This window comes from Squalius cephalus, assembly GCF_949319135.1.
Source record: "Squalius cephalus genome assembly, chromosome: 14".
Classification (NCBI taxonomy): Eukaryota; Metazoa; Chordata; class Actinopteri; order Cypriniformes; family Leuciscidae; genus Squalius; species Squalius cephalus.
This window is the reverse complement of record NC_137135.1, coordinates 13,933,724-13,955,942: the sequence shown is the minus strand read 5'-3', so window position 1 is coordinate 13,955,942 and position 22,219 is coordinate 13,933,724. Positions and strand designations below refer to the sequence as shown.

Below are 22,219 nucleotides of genomic sequence, written 5' to 3'. Positions count from 1 at the left end.
TCCCCCAGTCCCGCTCTCTCTCTCCTCCTCTTCAATGATTCACTGTTGATTCATCTTCTCTGAAGTGAAGGACCCTGCCACGAGACTCTGAAACCACAAAGCTGGGAGGAATTACACTCCTGACAGATATTTCATAATTCCGCCATTTATTTTGTCACCAACAACATAGACAATGTATTGTTTTTTTTCTCGGATTCGGTGACTCAATTATAATTTGGCATTGAGTTATTCATCGAGAACAGGCAGTGTTTAGTCTCGTGCTTGATGTGTGTCATTCCTCTGGTATTACCTTTATTGACAGTGAGATTATTGAGATTTGAAGTGCTACATGCGTGGGTTATTTCAGAGGTGTGTAAGTGGATAAGCACTTCATTTCACAGGCAGCATGACATTAAAAGAACAAGACGGGATTTTTTTTTTTTTTTTTTTTTTTTTTAGACGGGATTTACATTGTGATTATTGTTGTGATGTTTGACTGATCACCGTCCTGATGTGTTGATTCGTGATGCTGCTGGCGTCCTCTGCTGTTAACACTGGGATCTTACAGCTCTTCATCATTCAACCACTTTTTTTTAACCTTCTTTATTCAAGAAACAGTCAACACCTTCAGGAGAACATTAAAGTTAAATAACATTGGTGAGTAAAGTGTCAAATATATCCTAAAATATTATTGTGGCTTTAACTTAAAAAAGTAAGTAACCTTGTCTAAAATTTTGAGTTCATTGAAATTAAAAAATTTGAGTTGATACAATGAAGGAGATTGGTTTAATCAACAGCAACTCGAATTATCTAAATTGAGTTGACTAAAGAAAAAAATGTGATAAATCAGGAATATATACATATATAATTAGTTTTTTATTAGATTTTTTACAGCGTATTAAGAATCATTTGCAAGAGGATAAAAAGACAAGGGATAAAGAGAAAGGGGTACCATACATTTTTATATGGAAACAATAATAGATAGATAATCAAAAAAATCTAAATATGAGAGAGACCTGGTTAAACTTGAAAAACAGAGCCATTACAAACGAATTGTTCATATTGCTTCAGGAATCTATCACATTTTGCATTGCTAGTTAAACTAAAAGTTTTAAGCGGTGAGTCTATCTCAGTCAGAAAATGAGAGAGTTTAGGAAGTGAGCCCATAAATATTGATGAAAAATTTGCCAAACAAAATAAAAAAGTTGAAAATATTCTTTAGATTTGTTGGAGTCAGTTTAATAACAGATAATATCTTTCAAATTAAAAGATTGCGCAGGGTTTTATTTAATTGGGAATATAGGCTAAGTTAGACCAAAACTTCTGAAACATTTTACAAGAATAGAATAAAAAATGTTTCGTCTTCGTGACCACAAAACGTACAAGTACAAGGAATATCAACATATTTGGACACCGTTAAATTAACAGGCCTAATGCAATATTTTAAAGTGCATCTGAATATAACTAAAATAATGGTAGGTATGGTTATATAAATAGGCATTTATTAAGAAAAAAACTAAAGTCATGTTTATTGTACATTTAACATTTATTGTACACAAACTATTTAGAAACCCACTCAGTTGCACAATGTATTTAATATTAAAGTATTATTATTATTATTTGAGGATTATATTAATTTAATTTAGCCTACTTAAGCAGTTTTTTTATTATTAATAATACAATTTTAATATTAAACGTGTTTTTAATTAAATGAGCTTATATATTTTATTTCGTTCCAGGCTAATATATTTTATTTCCGTTCCAGGCTAATTATATATGCAGAATTTATTATCTTATTATAAGTATAACCACATTTTAAATGTATTTTTACTTTCTAAATTTAAAATATATATATTTAATGTCCTTTTTCAGTATAGACTGATACAATAGTCATTAAAGCAAATTTGTTTTTACGGTAAATATTTTCTGAAAATTTTTTTTTGGGAACATGTGAGTGCGGAGTCATGGAAACGCGTGACCCTTCAACACTTCTTCCGGGTTACTGTCTTTCTTCAGAACCCGGATGTTAGACGCGGGAAACCGGAGAATAGAAGAGCTTGATCACTGCAGTTATTTGTGTGTTTTCATCAAATTTCTTCAACACCGGGAAACACGCTTATACGTTCATAAAGTCGTTCTTCACCCAAAGTAAGTGCTAAATACGTTTGTATAAAGTACTGATGATGATCTTAAATCAAGCCGGCTGAATGAATCTCGCCCGCTCCACATGTACAGCAGTGGCAGTGTGCGAACACTGGCGGTGTCCCAAAACACAGCGTGCTTCCTACATAGACAGCATGTTATGTCCTCATTAGCGCTTTCGAATCCCCTGAAATGACCTCTAGAATTCAACTCTTAAAACCATAGACTGTAAAAAATAGGTTGAAACGCACTATGAACAAAATGCTGTCTAGGTAAGCAGCTCATTAAGTTAGAGACACGACCACTGGTGAGGGAGGAACACTAGCAACACACAATACAGCTCGTGAAGAAGTGAATTAAAGCCTTCAGAGCAAGACTAACTGATATCAATAATTTCTTTGAAAGCGTGCTTAATTCGTAATGTTAGTATACTACTCGTAGCCTACTACTTTTTTTAACCATATCTTTCTATGGTAGAAATAGTAACGTTACGTTAGTATACTAGTATGCGGTGCCTGTGTTATTGCTGTGTTAATATTAATATTTATATTTTACAGAGATGGGAGACACTCTGGAGTTCAATGACATCCATCAAGAGTCGAAGGGATCTTGGGTAGGTGACTTTAACTTTCATTCGAATATGGAGTTAGAAAAACGAAACACACAGCAACTAGTAAACAGGAGAGTGACCCCTAGTGTCACAGTTTGACCTTTCACCTGTGCACCAGAAAATTGCTAATGCTAACCCTAACCCCAACCCTAATAAAGCTTCATATTTGATACACTCATTTCTAAGGCCTCTAAATTATCAACGTGATCATAACTTTGCTGAAAGATCTGTTGTACACAATCTACCGACGTCTGATTAATAGTTCATACTTTTTTAGCATATAAAAGGCCTTTTAGTATAATTGTAAAAATGCCCCTCTTTCAAGTTGTGATACATGTGTCCTTTAGCTGTGAAATCTTAAGAATAACATATTGTTAGTAGTATTTCAAGATGAACACTGAAGCAACTTTTGATTATCCAGATATCATTTTTTTTGAAAAAGCATGTTCAAATGTGAGTATCAGATATGATACGACAGGCTTTTGAGGAACTTTTGTTTATTCATCTATCAATCGTCATTATATGTTTTGCCCCCACAGTAAAAGCTACAGCGCTTTGATCAAAACTAAGCATTTAAAGGGGTGGTATAATGGCCTTTTCACAAGATGTAAAATAAGTCTCTGATGTCTCCAGAGTGTGTGTGTGAAGTTTTAGCTCAAAATACCCCACAGATATTTTATATAGCATGTTAAAATTGTCACTTTTTGAGGGTGAGCAAAAACGTTTTTTTGTGTCTGTCCCTTTAAATGCAAATGAGCTGCTGCTCCCGGCACAGGGGGCGGAGCTACAACAGCTCATGTCCTTTTACCTCACGCACACATGCACTGAAAATTTCAAAAACTTTTAGCCTTTTATGTTCAAACCGGTGTCAGACAATGATGGAGAGACTCAAGAAGAAGTAACAACATGTAGAATGCAACAGGACATTTCTGAATGGTTAGTTGATGAATTTATGTAGCTTATGTGTAGTTATCTTCTAGTCATTAACATATTCTGTCATGATAATCTATAAATCGCATTCCCAGGGGCAGGGTTTATGTACATTTTAGGGTTTGTGATGTCACTAACCCTGGAGGAATCCTTAAAAAGCAATTTCTTTAAAAGAAAATATCTCCCTTTGCTTTGAACTTTGAGCGTTGTAACTTTGCAGATGTTGTTTGTGCTCAAACAGCAACATTACACATTAACTAAAGTTAAAAAAGTGAAATCATAATCAACCACCCCTTTAAATATCATTTTACTAAGAAATGTAAATAGTGACAACTGGTATTTATATGCATTTTATGGAAGTCTACTATAGTGTTACAAAGTCCTCATTGAGTTACATTACAAGCTTCAACTATCAACAACAAATAGGATACAAAACATAAAACGCACGTGCAGACGTTTATATATATATATATATATATATGAAGAGTTCAGATGCAGATGATCATTTTCTTCTAGAATGATCATTTTTATCAAGCTTGTATATTTAAGTTCAGTAATTTTATTTAAATGACAATTCATAGGTTATTTTCATTGCCATTTAAGTGAAATTACTGAACTTAAATATACAAGCTTGATAAAAATAATCATTCTAGAAGAAAATTTCAGATGGCACTTAGAGGCTTTTGCATCTGAACTCTTCATATTTGTCTAAATGTTCAATAAACTGTTCCCAAAAATTAGTTTTCTTACTATTTCTTATGTCAGGGTTAAAATCAATACACAGAAGTGTGCGTTGTGCAGTGTTGCATACATTAGTCAATGCATTGAGAAAACTTGCATACTGTTTACAGCAGTAATGTGTCCTTCCAAACATATCACGAGTTACACTCACTCAGAAACCTGCCAGCTTTGTCTTTAGATGGAAACATTTAAGAATGTACAGAAAATATGTAATATACATGAGGTTATTTAACCGTACAGAAAAACAACAGACGCACAGTAAATGATCTATAATTGCTCTCCGCACATTTCTTTCTGTTTGTGTGTGTTGTCAGAACGATGGCCGTCTGAGGTTCAGCAAGCAGTCTGTGGTCTATAAGAGCCATAAAACGGGGAAGGTGGACAGTATCCCGGGGCCTGAACTCTCTGCGGCGCAGTGGCGTCGGGTCTGCCTGGGTCACGGGATCAAACTGGTCACCAGCACTGGACACATCTACAAGTACGACGGCTTCAAAGACACAGTGAGTGTGTTGGGCAAACAATAGTTGACCGATCGGAGCTGCATATCCATAAATGTAATGTGTCTTTTCTTCTGTGTCAAAGGAATGTGTGTGTAATTCAAGATGTTAAGGAATGCTTTTCTCCCGGGGTTAATCACTGGCCTCCAATATAATGGATTTGCTCTGTATGTGTGTGTTTGTATGAAGTCATTGTGTGTGTGTGTGTGGTGTTTATTATTAAGCAGTGTACCGTAACTCCGGAAGAATCTGTTACGTGTAACATAGACAAAGTTGACATGAGTGTGTATTTGTTTGCTGTGTATTTAGATGTGGTGTTTAACAGCTAACTTTAAACCAGCTTCGTCATTGTCTTTACATTAGGGGGAAAAAGGCAATATTTTGAGGATCAGGGAATGCTGGTTTGTGTAATGTTAAAGTGATGGGATTCTGCAGCCCAGTGCCAAGCTCATTAGCGCACACACACACACCTGGTGGAGTGACATGTGGAAGCGATTGTGCAGTGCTGGATAAATAAACGGGCTGATTGAGCGTGCTCCGCATCAGCCTCCGGCCGGATTACACACACCTCCACCGTCCCAGTGGGCCGAGCGCCGCTGCCAACTCTCTTTATTAATGAACCCAGGGCTGGATGAGAAAGAGAGTCAGGGGAAGTGAGGCATTAACTCTGTTTATCTCTTCCTTCTCCTGCTCTCTCCTTCCTTTTTGCTTTCCTCCCCTCCGCAGGATTTTGAGAAACTCTCAGCGTTTTTTAAAGCGAACTACAAGTTGGAGTTGGCAGAGAAGGACATGTGTGTGAAGGGCTGGAATTGGGGCACCGCCAAATTTTCAGGTACACACACCTATCTACACATGCTACTAGTAATTCATTCAAATTGTCTGATTTTTATATTATGGCTGATAACCGAATGTAACTGATAACTCAATGACTGATGTGAAAGCTCTATAATGTCAAATTTGTTGTTAAATTAGTATTTTTAACATGAAAATTTAGTGAGCATTGTGCAATTTAATATATAGTACTATAGATGGATACCAACAATATCTACTGATGGTGATAAACTTATTGGCCAATAACAATATAGTACCTATATATTCCAATACACAACTCCACTATATGTTTATTTGGATTTTTCTAAACATATTCCCAATAAATATCACCTCGGACATCAAGATATTCAACTATGCTGTAGAAAAGTCTACATTTAACTATTTAAACATTTAACATTTAAACAGTACAACTGTTTTCAACATTGATAATAATAGATGTTTCCTGATCATAAAATCATCATATTAGAATGATTTCTGTAGGATCATGTGACACTGAAGACTGTGTAATGCTGCTGAAAATTCAGCTTTGCATCACAGGAATTAATTGCATATTACAATATATTAAAATAGAAAACAATTATTTAAAATTTTTGTAATATCTCACAGTATTGCTGTTTTCAGTGTATTTTTTATCACATAAATCCAGGCTTGATTTGAGATTTCTCTCAAAAATCTTTCTGATCTCAAAGTTTTGAACGGTATGCTAAAAAAAAATCTGCTTTTAAGATAGTGAGGCTGAAATAAAAGACCTAGGCCAATCAAAAACACTAACGTTGCCGTGGTTACTGATGTGTGTGTGTGTGTGTGTGTGTGTGTGTGTGCGTTCAGGGTCTCTGCTGTCATTTGAGGTGAGCGAAAGTCCCGTCTTTGAGATCCCGCTGTCCAGCGTATCCCAGTGTGCAACGGGAAAGAACGAGGTGACGGTGGAGTTCCATCAGAACGATGATGCGGAGGTGTCACTCATGGAGGTCCGCTTCTATGTCCCGCCCAACACTGGAGACGACGGCACAGACCCTGTGGAGGTGCGTGTGTATGTGAATGTGTTTGTCTCGGTCAGTGTGTGAGCAGCTGCTGTCGATGCTGATGATCTCGCTCTCGTTCTGTCGCAGGCGTTCGCTCAGAATGTTCTCTCTAAGGCAGACGTCATCCAAGCTACTGGAGATGCCGTGTGTATCTTTAAAGAGCTTCAGTGCCTTACGCCCAGAGGAAGGCAAGTTGTGTCTTTTGTTATGACCATACACATCTTTGGCCAGAATGGTTGACTAGTTGTGAAAGCGGTTGTTCACCCAAACATGAAACTCTCATTTTAATGTCATTCCAAGCTAGTGTTGTCACGATACTGGAAATTCCAACTTCGATACGGTACTTTGAAAAATATCGATATCCGATACCATTTTCAATACCACGGGGAAAACTGCCATATATATTCCGCCATACAGATCATTTATCTCATCATTTTTTTTGATAATTTGGGAATTTGTTGTACACACACACAGCTTTATTTGAATCGTTGAACTACATTTACAAGAAAAAGACAAGTCAACAGTCAGTAGTAAAATAAGAAAAAATAAATTGCAAACGATAGCACAAATAAATACAATAGAATGAGACAAAATAAATAAACATGGCTTTAAGTTTTTCAGGTGGGTCTAGCAGTTGTATTCAGGTAAGAAATACTAAAGTAATCAAATGTAAAAATGAAATGCAGATTAAAGTTACTGAAGTTATTCAGTCAAGAGCAGCAAGTGATTTTCTTTGTCTTTTGTTCTTTGATTAACATGACAGACAGCAACAGGTTTATTAGGCTTCTGTCACTTTAAGAGCTTATGCACGGATCCAATATACTGTTACGCTATGTGTTTTTCCCCCCAACTATTTATCTTCCAAAACTGACTGTATTTACCTGAATACTCGCAAGAAGGGCATTTTGACATAATTTTGTTTTTTAAAGCGCATTAAACTACGAAAAAGGAGCTTTATGAGAGCGCCACTTATATAGATCAGTGGTGCATGCGCTTCTGGTGTGAGCGTGAAACCTGCAGGAATGAGTAAAATTATACGCAATGCAAGCACTATTCAACGGTAGCGAATGAGACGAGAGTTAGAGGAGGTGGGTGTGAGTCACTTCGCTGTCGGAGAGAAGAGAGAGTGAGAATTTGCAGTTTTGAATCGGTGTATCGGTACGTCAAGTCACCTTCATTTATATAGCACTTTTAACTATATAGATTGTTTAAAAGCAGCTTTACAGTGATAATAGGGAATTACAGTAACAGAGATTGTTTTGGCTTTACAGCAGCTCTAGAATAAAGTTATTGTCCAGCTAAAGTTAGATTGATTGATTGACTTCCGTTGCAAAGATCATTAGTTATTAACTTGGAGGCCGCTTACATGACACCGTTCTAACAGAAAACACTCAACGCGCTCCGGCCCGCTCATCCGCACAAAACAGTGCCTGGTGCCTCGATAAGTGCAGATAAGAAGTATTGGATGAGTTTCAGATATTTCATGCATATCGAAATATCGATATTTTTGACAACACCATACCAAACCCGTAAGACTTTCATTCATCTTTGAAACACAACAAAAGATATTTTTAATCTGTAAGGTTCCTGTCCTTCCATTGAAAGCCCTTGTGTGGGACTCATTTGTGAAATGTTCATAAAGAGATCGTAAAAGTACTCTGAATGAATCAAGCGGTTTGATCCAGCTCTTCTGAAGAGACATGATCGCTTTATGATGAGCGGATTTAATTTAAGGCTTTTATTCACATTAAGTTTGATCAGCACACATGCATATGGTGCGTTCAAGTCCTCCTGGGAAGTTCGTACTTACGAGGTGGGAAGTCGTGTTTACGACGTTATGTGCGTTCAAGTCACTTTCGTCTGTGTAAGATGGCGGTGCACTTTCTTTTAATTACTTACACAAAAATACAGTGTAAACTGTAGCCACTGCAAACTTCATCGTTGCACATTTCATTGTTATATTATAATGCCATCATATTCTGTGCAGGCAATTAGCTTACGTCGATGTAAATAGAAAAGCCTGACAATTTCACTGCTAAATACCTTCAAGTACTGTGATATTCCGCCATGTTTCTCACTGACACGCCTCCAACTCGTAAAGGTCTGGGTTTAAACAAAATCCCGAGCTTCCCACTGGTATTTACGACATTGTAGTGGCGTTCATGTGCGCTCAACTTGTAAATACGATCTTTACGAGATGACTTGAACGCACCAATAGAGCTCATCAAATACTCTTGCTTGATGTGTGAGAACCAAGGTTAGTTTTTAAGTGTCAAGCAATTATGATGTTTCTAAAACACAAGTCTTATGATCATCATGAGGGTGAGTAAATTGACAAAATTTTCATTTTTGTGTGAACTATCCCTTTAAGGCTGACTGACTTGTCGATTTTGAATGTTGTTACACCTTGTCACCAAACGAAACTGCATTGCAACCATCTGGAGCTCTGCGTGTCTCCAAGTGATACACATGTATTTGAGTGTGTGTTTTTCTTTCAGGTACGATATTCGTATCTACCCCTCCTTCCTGCACCTGCATGGTAAGACTTTTGACTACAAGATCCCCTACACCACCGTACTGCGTCTCTTCCTGCTGCCACACAAGGACCAGAGGCAGATGTTCTTTGTGGTGAGTTGTGTGTTTTTATGTGCTGCTCCCCACCAGAGATAAATGAAACTCAACAATAGCTACGTTAACTTGTCAAAATAATCCGTTTATCAGATTGATGGAAAAAGCTTAAAGTAAACATCGCAATTGATCTCACTGAAATTTCAAACCGTTTGGAAGGGGCCGTGTTCATTTTATATTAAAATAAACGTATGCAAGTTGAACAACTATTTTGAACGACTGTTTTTAGTCGACATACACTCACCTAAAGGATTATTAGGAACACCTGTTCAATTTCTCATTAATGCAATTATCTAATCAACCAATCACATGGCAGTTGCTTCAATGCATTTAGGGGTGTGGTCCTGGTCAAGACAATCTCCCGAACTCCAAACTGAATGTCAGAATGGGAAAGAAAGGTGATTTAAGCAATTTTGAGCGTGGCATGGTTGTTTGGTGCCAGAGGGGCCGGTCTGAGTATTTCACAATCTGCTCAGTTACTGGGATTTTCACGCACAACCATTTCTAGGGTTTACAAAGAATGGTGTGAAAAGGGAAAAACATCCAGTATGTGGCAGTCCTGTGGGCGAAAATGCCTTGTTGATGCTAGAGGTCAGAGGAGAATGGGCCGACTGATTCAAGCTGATAGAAGAGCAACTTTGACTGAAATAACCACTCGTTACAACCGAGGTATGCAGCAAAGCATTTGTGAAGCCACAACACGCACAACCTTGAGACGGATGGGCTCATCTCCACTACAAATAGGAAAAAGAGGCTAGAATTTGCACGAGCTCACCAAAATTGGACAGTTGAAGACTGGAAAAATGTTGCCTGGTCTGATGAGTCTCGATTTCTGTTGAGACATTCAGATGGTAGAGTCAGAATTTGGTGTAAACAGAATGAGAACATGGATCCATCATGCCTTGTTACCACTGTGCAGGCTGGTGGTGGTGGTGTAATGGTGTGGGGGATGTTTTCTTGGCACACTTTAGGCCCCTTAGTGCCAATTGGGCATCGTTTAAATGCCACGGCCTACCTGAGCATTGTTTCTGACCATGTCCATCCCTTTATGACCACCATGTACCCATCCTCTGATGGCTACTTCCAGCAGGATAATGCACCATGTCACAAAGCTCGAATCATTTCAAATTGGTTTCTTGAACATGACAATGAGTTCACTGTACTAAAATGGCCCCCACAGTCACCAGATCTCAACCCAATAGAGCATCTTTGGGATGTGGTGGAACAGGAGCTTCGTGCCCTGGATGTGCATCCCACAAATCTCCATCAACTGCAAGATGCTATCCTATCAATATGGGCCAACATTTCTAAAGAATGCTTTCAGCACCTTGTTGAATCAATGCCACGTAGAATTAAGGCAGTTCTGAAGGTGAAAGGGGGTCAAACACAGTATTAGTATGGTGTTCCTAATAATCCTTTAGGTGAGTGTATATGTGATTAAAGTTGAGTGGGCGTCGATTAGTCGCTGATCTGGCTGCGTCTCTCTACTAAATAGTGAAGCTGTGGGTTTTAGTTACTAAGAAGTATATGCTAGAAAGTTTCAGTTTCTTAGCTATTTTATTGATAAATCACAGAACAGTGTTGACAATACCTTTCTGCGCTACTTGATGCTGTGTGCGATTTGCGAGCTTCTGCGTGTGTGTGCGTGTTACAATGCACCAGTGCCTTTAGAGCAGCGAATAATTTGCGTGTACAATAAGCTCCAGATAGTATAATCAAACATTTGTAGTGGAGCGCTCTCGGAGTGTGCAGTTATTTGTCATTTTAACTGCTGGAAACAGAGTGTAAAAGTGGACTTCAAAGCTTTATACTGTTGCGCCCTCTATTGGCCATGATCAGCGACTAGTCGACATCAAGCTTAATCCGTCATTGCCTAGCATTAAAGTATATATGTTTGTGTGTATATATGTATAAAAATATTCTTAGGATGGGTTGCACCAATAAGGATTAAATTAATCAAAGTTTAAAGCTAATCAAGTATTTTTTTGATCTGGGTTTTATTTTAAATCGAGTTAGGGTTAGTTAATTTTAAACACAGATTAACAAATCTAGGTTTAGAATTCTAACCTGTGATTTATAAAACCTCCATTTATGATTAATGTTCTTCGCCATGATGGTTTCGCCATTGTAATTAAACGGCAACAATATTAATGTTCCATTTCCTTTTCTTTTCAAAAACTCTGACATTAGTGGCTCTTGCCGGCTAATTGCTCTTGTGTTTGTGATTGGCCACATTGATCAACGCTGCAAAAACACGTTGTAAATAGAAACCTTTGACATTCTCCAGAGCGCAAACATCTAATCATCACCTCTGCTGGCAATAATAAACATTCCTTTAGTTTTTTTTCTTTGTCCGACACTGAGATGAGTGACGGATCTGCATCCCGGACTCGATGCGCTTTCATTTTTATTTGTAATAAACGGCTTTCTGAGATCTCTTGCCACACATACCATTTCTTTCTTTGTTCAATCAGCCACATATTTTATGTTGTAAATGAATCCATAATTGAGATTTAAATCAGAGTTTAAAGTTATGGAGCAACAGGATTATAGTTAATCTATCTTAAATGTTAAATGTAAATTAAATCCAGGATCAAAATGAAGGTTTAAACGTTAACCTGTTTAGTTTAAAGTTATTATTAGATAAACCTTGATTTAAGATTAATACTTAGTTGCAACCCACCCTTAAAATGTCTTAAATTTGATGTTAAATACTCAGCAAAAACCCAGTGCTCATGTAAATAAATGAATCAGATTGGATTCATTCTGACTAGTGCATGTAAACACAATGCTAAATAATGCATTGGTGCTGCTGCCACCTGCTGGTTAAATGTTGAATCACAGGTTTATTCATTAGGGGCTCAGTAAATCTTTACAGATGCTTTGTGAAAAGGCTGCTTCATGGTTATTGAGTCGGTTTATTCTTGACCCAGTCTTGATCCTTTTATTTTCCAGATCAGTCTCGACCCGCCCATTAAGCAGGGTCAGACACGTTATCATTTCCTCATCCTCCTCTTCTCCAAAGATGAAGACCTCAGTCTTGCTCTCAACATGAACGAGTAAGTTCACCGGATTTTCTGTGCGTCTCTCAGATGATTAGCTCTGCTGATGGCTTCTGTTTCTCTTCTCTCTAGGGATGAGGTGGAGAAGCGTTTTGAAGGGAAGCTCAGTAAGAACATGTCTGGTCCGCTCTATGAGATTGTCAGCAGGGTCATGAAGGCTCTGGTCAACAGGAAGATCACAGTGCCTGGAAACTTCCAGGGGTAACGCTCACAAGCAAATGCTCTATTTGAAGATATTAAAGAGATATTATACTCCGCGTTTTTCTGTTTCTCATTAGGGGTGGACGATGTTCAAGTATTTATTTTGTGGTTGAGCAAAGCACAGCTAGATGTTACTTTACAATCACTTTACATTTAAGGCCCTGATATACTCATGCTGACGTTTCTTTGTTCTTCGCCTAGGGAAGTTTTTTAAGTATAAATAGCATCTAACTACTATTTACACTTATTGCAAAGAAAATACTGCTCTTTTTACAGTTTAAATAGAATCTGTTGTTAAGAAAATATGCTATTTTCACTTAGTGCAAATAGCCACTGCCTTATTTATGACTTTATACAATAGATTGCTTTAAAGCAATTAGCTTTACTGTATTAAACACGAAAAAACAGCGCCTCTTTCAATTAAAATTACAACTTCAGTTTTTACTATAAAGTGGCCCTCCTTGCCTGACCTCGTTATTACATGTAGTAACAAAAAAAAGTTTTGCCCAAAATGTTGTGATATGAATTGCTTATATTGCCCACCCCTAGTTCTCATATTCATAATGTGTCAAGATCAAGTTTTGAAATGAAATGTCTTTACTGATGTCAGTCTTTATCTCTCTCTATGTGTGTGTGTAGTCACTCCGGGTCTCAGTGTATAACGTGTGCGTATAAGGCGAGCTCAGGGCTGCTGTATCCTCTGGAAAGAGGCTTCATCTATGTGCACAAGCCACCGGTTCACCTGCGCTTCGAGGAGATCTCCTGCGTTAACTTCGCCAGAGGAACAACCACCACTCGCTCCTTTGACTTCGAAATAGAGACCAAGCAGAAAAACCAGTTCACCTTCAGCAACATTGAGAGGTAAACTACATTACTCACAAATCATCACACCTTGCCCTAGAAAACACAGACCGCAGTGTCCTTCATCTCTCAATCATAAGAGAGAATGTCTTTCTCAACATTTCTGCAAATCTGCAGCAGCCTGTCCTAACCAGCAGCCATATCACCCTGTAGCCCAAGACTGGTTGCCCACTGAAGCTAAGCAGGGTTGAGCCTGGTTAGTACCTGGATGGGAGACCTTCTGGGAAAACCAGGTTGCTGCTGGAAGAGGTGTTAGTGAGGCCAGTAGAGGGTGCTCACCCTGTGGTCTGTGGTAACGCTCCAGTATAGTGATGGGGACATTATACTGTCAAAGAGCAACGTCCTTCAGATGAGACGTTAAACCGAGGTCCTGACTCTCTGGTCATTAAAAATCCCAGGATGTCCAAAAAAAAGGAGTTGGGGTGTAACTCCGGCATCCTGGCCAAATTTGCCCATTGGCCTCTGTCCATCATGGCCTCCTAATCATCCCCATATACTGATTGGCCTCATGTGCTCTGGCGCAATATGGCTGCCGTCTCATCATCCAGGTGATGCTGCACATTAGTGGTGGTTGAGGAGATTTCCCCCTTCCATATGTAAAGCGCTTTATAAATTTAACGAATTATTATTATTAACTAGGCATAAGCGTCAAGTCTTTCCGGTCCTCACAAATGATGATCACGTCTCTTCTGTCTTATGTAGGGAAGAATATGGAAAACTTTTCGACTTTGTCAATGCCAAGAAACTGAACATCAAGAACAGAGGATTTAAAGAGGTATGTTCTGTTGTTTCAAACATTCATTTCGGTTTGAGCCAAAATGCACAAAAGAATAATACACAGTCAGTCTGGGCATTATAATCAAAATGAATTGCAGTACAGTTAAAAATTATGTTTATGAATTTGCTGTTTGGAAAAAGTCAAACCGCCTTAATGCAAATTATATTTAGAGCAAGAATCAAGAGTCTATCTAAAAATACATCTTTTCTACACAGTTTTTCACTAAATCAACGAAGGAAATTATTTTGACTTAAACTACCGTTTAAAAGATTAGGATCTGCAAGTGTTTTTTTGTAGCTTTTATTCTGCAAGGGCACATTCATTTATCAAAAGGGGCACTAAAAACATTCATAATGTTTCAAAACATTATTTTACATAATATTTTTGTTAACCTTTCGATTAATCAAAGAATCCTGAAAATCAGTTTCCAATTTTTTTCGACATTAATAACTTGAGCAGCAGATCATCATATTAGAATGATTTCTGAAGGATCATGTGACACTGAGGACTGGAGTAATGATGCTGAAAATTCAACTTTGCCATCACAAGAAAAAATGACATTTTAAAATATATTAAAATACTAAACGGTTGTTTCAAATTGCATTAAAACAGCATTTGAACACCATTATAACGCATACATTTTGTATGAGTGTGGCTTCTTCTGTTCCCCATGCTTTCAAACCGGCGCATGAGTGTGAGACGTCATATATCTGCAGCGGTGGCATATTGGCACTTTGTTCAGAGCAGAAATGCAATTTTTATGCCTTGTAATGCAATTAAATCAGCGGTAACCATAACTGCTGTAGAATATGAGTACTCTGCTTAATCACAGTATTGTTATCATGACTTAACTTGATCACAGTACTGCTTTAATCGCATTATAAAGTGAATAGAAACAACCTGTGATTTGAATTGATTCACGTGAACTGAAACGGTATAAAACAATTGGTTACATACATTAAAATCAGCACATTATTCGCAGTGTAGTTTAATAAAAAAGAAATATGAAGTAAATATTTGACATGTGGCCCAGCCTTAATGCGCAGCATCTATTTTTCATTTCGTAATTTTCTTTTTTCCTTGAGTTTGAGCTTGTTCTGATGGCTGAGTGTTAGTGATCATGTTTTGTTCCAAAAGTCATTTGAGTTATAATATAATAAGTCATGTTAGGAGCTTTTTCTCTGGGCACGCCCAAATGTACATGTATGCAGCGTTAACGCATGGATGAATTCGCAGTACGAAACTGGTTTTAACTAAATAAACAATCCATTCTGTTGATGGATTTGCACTCTTGGGAATAAGCAGGAAGAGCGTTTGAACCTCTAATTCTATGATCCAGACTCTGTGTGTGTTTATACTAAAGTGCCCCTGATGGCGACACTTTCACTACATTAACTTCCTATGGACAGCAGCAGCATGCCCAGTAATGTGTTGATTCACATGATTTATCGAACTGTTTGTGTGTGTTAGGGCATGAAAGGAGCAGAAGGCTACAGTGACTCTGATGAAGACCAGCATGACGCTTACTTGGAGAGGATGAAACAAGAGGGCAAGATCAGAGAGGAGGGAGACGGCAGCGATGACTCCGAGGGCGATAGCGGTAATGACGCACCTCAACTAAAACACAAAACGGCAACTTTATTTTTCAATACATTAAATAGGTGCTTAACCTTGAGAAAATATTGCTTGTGATCATCAGTTGGTAAAACTGAGTATGAGTATTTTATTTTTCTATTAAATTTTTATTTTTTTCTCAAAGAAGAGACGAGACCAAAATGTGGTTATCAATAAAATGGTCAACAGCATTCTAGCAAAAAAATCTAAATGAAAACATCAAAATTGAACAAATTTGAGAGAGAAAAAGTAATGGGTAAGAGGGTTGCAAATTAAGCCAGCACTCAGTAGGTGCTATATTTTGGGACCAAATGTTGTTTTGCAGTTCACCCAAAAATGGAAATTCTGTCGTCATTTACTAGCCCTCATGTTGTCCCAAACCTGTATGAATTTGCTCTTCCATTGAACACAAAAGAAGATATTTTGATGAATGACAATAACCAAACAGTTGATGGACCCCATTGACTTCCATAGTATGTTTTTCCATACTATGGAAGTCAATGGTATCCATCAACTGTTTGGAATATCATCTTTTGTAACCCTTTAACTTATTTCCTATAAATTCAAACAAATATGTAAAGAAAATTATTTGTTTGATCTTATTTCTTATGGTAACTGGGTTGAAGGTTGAGCTTGACGAATGCAGTCAACACTGCAATTGTATAAATGTTAACTGATTGAGATTTACTTGTCTTCCCTTTATGCTGTAAAAAGCCCAAATGATGTAAAAAGCATCTGGGTTTTTTTGTAATGGTGGGAAATCGTGCGGTAGGCAAAATGTAAGGGCACTTAAAGATTACATTATATTTAAAATTTATTTAAAATTATGTATTACTATAAACTGAATATCAGTTCAGTAAGTTGTCAGAATTACATTTACATTTAATCATTTAGCAGACGCTTTTGTCCAAAGCTGTTAAACTACCAAAAGAGCATAGGGCTGTCAAATGATGAATCGCGATTAATCGCATCCAAAATAAAAGTTTGTTTTTACATAATATATGTGTGTGTACGGTGTATAATTATTTTCTATATATAAATACACACACATGCATGTATATATTTAAGAAATATTTGCATGTATATACTGTGTAGATATATTTATATTATATATAATTTATATTATATATAAATATTTTATATATACCGGTAAATAACACATTTTTCTTAAATATATATGCATGTGTGTGTATTTATATATAGAAAATAATTATACTCCATACACACACATATATTATGTAAACACAAACTTTTATTTTGGATGCGATTAATCGCGATTAATCGTTTGACAGCCCTAAAATATATATATATATGCTCCCCTCAATATTCGACTAACAATTAGTCAACTAGAAGAGGTTTGGTCGACCAAAATTGTATTAGTCGGTAAGTCGCAGAAAAAAAACTCAGTAAATCAGATCATTAACGGCAGGAAATCCAAACATTCGCCTATCATTAATCGACCTCAAATATGGCTTATCACTTAAACATGTAATTAGTAGCAACTTTACAAGTCTGCTCGCTCTAATGTTAACCTAGATAAATGTGCGCTATAAATAGGCACATCAGTGTTTTTGCGGAGGGCGCGCTTACTGCATGATGTGTAGGCGCCGGCGCGATCACATTTAACTTAAAATACTTCGTCATTTTTTGGTCTTACTGATAAGAGTAATGCAAACTGTAAAGGTTTTACTTTTATTTCTGTAAACTCAAACAATAACAACAAAGTGTGGTTTTGTAAAATAATGAAAACAATCAGGATGCGTTTTCTGTTCTGTCTCATTGAATCGAAACTCAGTGTATACTTGCCTCACAGACATGAGAAATATATCTATAGAAAGCTTGAAATGTCTTTTAAATGAACCAATTTAAGTGGAAAACAATAATGTAATCCATATGAAATGTGCATATAGGCTACTACTGCGGACTACAGCATCGTTGACTTAATCTCTACAACCGAAAACACAGAAAACATTATCAATGAATTATTAACAATTCTTAAAAGAACCACTACTAGTTGACTAGAAAAATCTTTAGTCGAGGGCCGCCCTAATGCACACACACACACACACATACATGTATATATATATATATATATAAGTATAAGTATATGGTGAAGGACATACCTGAGAGATTAGACTTGAACCACTGGAATACGGTTCCTGAGATGCCCAATGTCATGTCAAAAACTCCATTCATTCTGTTCATTGTGAAATTAATTTCGAACAATAACTTATAAACCTTTAAAGACAAACCTACTGTGAGCTATTAGGTTGTTAATCAATGGTAGTTGCTTCTGTTGCAGACATCAGCCCGCATTGTCAACTTAGTTTTAAAATCAAGTGATAAAATAATTTAACAGCAGAATTTGTGGTGAAAAACTACATTACCCATGATGCTGTACAGAAAATTACACTTGCAGAGAGTCGAAAAAGCAAACCGTTCCTAAAGAGTCTGTCTCTGTTAAATATTTGTATACATGCATATTTCTGCAATAAACCTAAAATATATTGTTCTTATTTATAATCAACATTTTTAAATGAGTAGTTTTATATTTCTCCATTGTTTTTAATTCAATTATGTCGTCCGCAATGCTTCATGGGATTGTAGTTCCATCTAACACTAAAGTCAAAGTCTTGTACCTTTGTATTTTTATCCAACTTTCAAATACTCTTTGCTTCAAATCCAAGTTTGTAATGTTATGATTCACCTTGTTGCTGCTTGGCTTTGTTTGTGGCTTAAAAAATTTGAACTGAGACTTTTAAAAACAAATCCAAGAAATTAATTGGAAAAAAAAAATACCACTGAAAAAGTGGGCGGGCACTAATATGCTATTTCAATAAAATATAAAAAATACAAAATGAAATCATGCTCAACTCAACTCAAATTGTAAGTTGTAAGTGGAATATGTTGAATTCTGTATAGTAGTTAATATCAAATATCTTCCTGTAGATGAGTCTTTCAATCCTGGAGAAGAGGACGACGACGTCCCAGAAGAGTAAGGGATTTTAAACTTTTCTTTTCTTCATTTTTAGATGATTTGTCAATTTTTCACTCTAACAATATAATGTCGTGTGTGTGTGTGTGTGCAGGTATGACAGTAACGCTTCAGAGAGCGCCAGCGAGGGAGAGGACGGCGACAGTGAAGATGAAGGAAAGAAGAAAAAAGTTGAAAAGAAGCCCAAGAAAGTGGAGAAAGTGGTGAAAGAGAAGAAAGAGAGAAAACCACGGAGAGAGGTCTTGGACCTTTTTTTTTGCAATATCAGTGTTTACATTAAATATCAGTATGTCTTAAAGAGTAAAGATGCACAGTGGTGCTTTTGACACCATGCCTGTTTGTTCTTGTCTGGTAAAACTGCGCACGATAAACATCTCTGTGAAAAACCTTAATACATTTACTGGCATCTGTTCAACAGTTCAGAAAACGAAACCCACGTTTACCCCAACTTGTGCACTTTATTAAACCTCACTTCCTCTCTCTGTGGCGAACAGAAAAAGGTGAAAGACGCAGGTGCTCCTAAGAGGCCGATGAGCGCTTACATGCTGTGGCTGAACGGCAACAGAGAACGCATCAAGAGTGAGAATCCTGGGATATCAGTTACTGAGATCTCCAAGAAGGCCGGAGAGATGTGGAAGCAGCTGGGCAAAGACCGGAAAGAGGTCAGCCTCATTAACATCACACACCAATAACCAGAAACTCTTCACAATCCCTATTAAGGAAAAATTATGAATATAAAAGCTTTATAATCATTACATTGCTAAATAAGGGATGAAAATATATTTACTATATCAGTGAAAAGATACAATGCTGCATTAAAGCCAGACTAAATGATGCCTGTTCTGACCCACCTCAACCCCTAGCATCAAAACATACTGTTTTAAATGCAAACAGTCTGTGTAAAAACACCCAAATGCCACTTCAGAAGCGCTTCTGTGCCACCTTTGGAGTGAAAATGTGATGAGATTTGATTTTTAGGAAAATGGCAATCAACATCCAGTACGCAAATATTACAGTGCCATTATCGGTGGTCATATTAAAACATTAATTTCTTAAAACGTATTGCACAACCCTGACTTCCAGGCAGCTGTTGAATATTTCCCCAATCAAAACACATTGTTTATGGACTTTAGTTCTGTGGCATATTCTATGTTTTATGCATGGGGACTAGTTTTCAGGAAAATTGCTTTCTTTCCTGCATATGCAGAGTGACTGCTGCACCGCTGAATACATTATTAGCCACTTACTAAATAATTTGCCTGTGGTTTGTTTCATTGGTCTGCAGACGGATGGTTGAAGCATAAACTACTGATGCTGTGTTATAGAGTCAGTGTGTTTAGCTAAATGTCTCTTGTGTGTTTCGCAGGAGTGGGACAAAAAAGCAGAAGAGGCCAAGAAACAATACGTAAAAGCCATGAAGGAGTACAAGGAGAGTGGCGGGGGAGCGGGAGCGGCATCTGTTACTAAGTGAGCCGACTATCTCCAAATCTCAAACACGCACTTTGTTAGTGTGCAAAAATGCTTTTTAAGATCTAAAATGATTCTGTGTATTGTATATCATTTATATAAACTAGATATTCAATTTTAACAAAGAACTCGCCAGATTAATCATACATTACCATTCAAAAGTTTGGAGATATGCTCATCAACGCTGCATTTGATGTACATATTGTGAAATATTACAATAATTATTGTTCTAATATGCTGATTTGTTGCTCAAGAAACATTTCTTATCAATTTTATAAACCGTTGTGCTGCTTAATATTTTTGTGGAAACCGTGATACATTTTCTGGATTCTTTCATGAACAGAAATTTCCAAAGAACAGCATTTATGAGAAAAATCTTTTGAAATCTTAAAATTCTTAACGTCTCTCTTTACTCTCTCGTTTGATCAGTTTAATGTGTTCTTGGTGAATAAAAGTGTTTAATTTAAGAAAATCAACTTTGTTCTTTTGAAATGAGTGTTACTTGCAGCTCCGCTTTATATTGACACAGTCATCGCTTCTGCTTTTAGGGAAAAGAAAAAGAAAGGAGGGAAGGTGGAAGCTAAGAAAAGGAGTGTAGCGGAAAAGGAGAAGAAGAAAGAAGGTGGAAACGAGAGCTTTAAGAGCAAAGAGTTCATCTCCAGCGAGGAGAGCTCATCTGAGTCGGACCACGGCAGAAGCAGCAAACGCAAGGTGCGTGAATGATGCGTTTCCTCTTGGGTTTATCAGTTAATTAGATTTGCATTCATTTAACCCGTCTAATCTGTTGCAGGCTTCTGATGATGATGATGAGGAAGAGGAAGCCGCCTCCACACCAGCCAGCTCAGAGGAGTCAGGATCTGACTGATGTCACACTGACGGCACAAAGACATTTCCACATCTCAGGTTTCACAAATGAATAATGGACCAAGACTTTCTGCTCCCATGCTGTTTGCGCTCCACACACATTGTTTCACATATTTTTCCATTCAGACTGAGAACTTGGAAATAGTCCGGTAACATTTTCCCCTCCTTTGAGAGTGACGCCAGAAACTCTCCGGTTTTTATTTTATTTTACTTTTCTCCGGTTTTGGTAGACTGTCATCATTCAGGGAAGTGTGGATAGACCTACTTGTAGAGGATTTTCTATTTTTTTGCCTTTTTTCAAAATGGAAAGACTGCACTTCAGTAAATGTTTTGTTTATTTCATTAACATGTTTTGTATTTTTAGCTATCAAATTGTTAATCACTGTTTTGCAATAAAAGTTCAGTGAGTGATTAAGTGTGTGTGTGTGGTTCAAGTATACCCTACACATCTGCAGGCGAAGACCTTCTATGTCTGGCTTGTTCAGGCGGTGTGAAGTCAATGGTCCGAAAAACTATTCAGTGAAATCTTCACATATGAACAACTTTTATGAATTTTTAAGACCAAGTTACAAAGATTACAGGGGATACCACACAAAAAACGTTTAGGAAAACAGGATAAGAAACTAGAAGTAGAGCAAGGCAATACATTTTTTTTAATCAACAGATTTCTTGTTAAATGATGAACAAAGAGTCATAAAATAACTTTAATCGACGCAAAATCACTGACTTTACATTTATGCAGAGGTATTATACATTTTATTTACATTTGGCCACAGAGCGTTAGCAGTTTTAACCTATCGGTAACGATATCCCAAAGCTAGTCCCAAATCAAAAACAGTACATTACATTATTAGATGAAAGGTAAACGTTGGCTATAAAGTCGCTAAATCACGGGTCACGTGACTTTAACGTCACTATCACTGAGTTCGACAACTCTCTCAGTCTTTATTAAAAAAAAAAAAAAAAAAAAAAAATATATATATATATATATATATAT

The 22,219-nt window shown here is 37.0% G+C and overlaps 1 protein-coding gene across 1 annotated transcript; it reads left to right on the top strand.

Moving 5' to 3' along the window:
- The first annotated feature begins 1,975 nt into the window (after window positions 1–1,975).
- Window positions 1,976–21,291, top strand: ssrp1a (structure specific recognition protein 1a). Its single transcript, XM_079893085.1, has 18 exons — window positions 1,976–2,127; window positions 2,679–2,734; window positions 4,717–4,902; window positions 5,626–5,731; window positions 6,559–6,752; window positions 6,840–6,940; window positions 9,251–9,380; window positions 12,336–12,439; window positions 12,515–12,643; window positions 13,283–13,504; window positions 14,207–14,279; window positions 15,753–15,882; window positions 18,846–18,891; window positions 18,986–19,130; window positions 19,386–19,553; window positions 20,258–20,358; window positions 20,907–21,069; window positions 21,149–21,291. Exons 2-18 carry the CDS (start codon window positions 2,681–2,683, stop codon window positions 21,221–21,223), a joined length of 2,127 nt encoding a protein of 708 aa, XP_079749211.1. The 5' UTR covers window positions 1,976–2,127; window positions 2,679–2,680; the 3' UTR covers window positions 21,224–21,291.
- Window positions 21,292–22,219: the final 928 nt, after the last annotated feature.

Coding starts and splice junctions, on each gene's coding strand:
- ssrp1a (XM_079893085.1), top strand. CDS start 2,681: ATGGGAGACACTCTGGAGTTCAATGACATCCATCAAGAGTCGAAGGGA. Junction 6,753..6,839: donor ACGGCACAGACCCTGTGGAG/GTGCGTGTGTAT, acceptor GTTCTGTCGCAG/GCGTTCGCTCAGAATGTTCT. Junction 20,359..20,906: donor GGAGCGGCATCTGTTACTAA/GTGAGCCGACTA, acceptor TTCTGCTTTTAG/GGAAAAGAAAAAGAAAGGAG.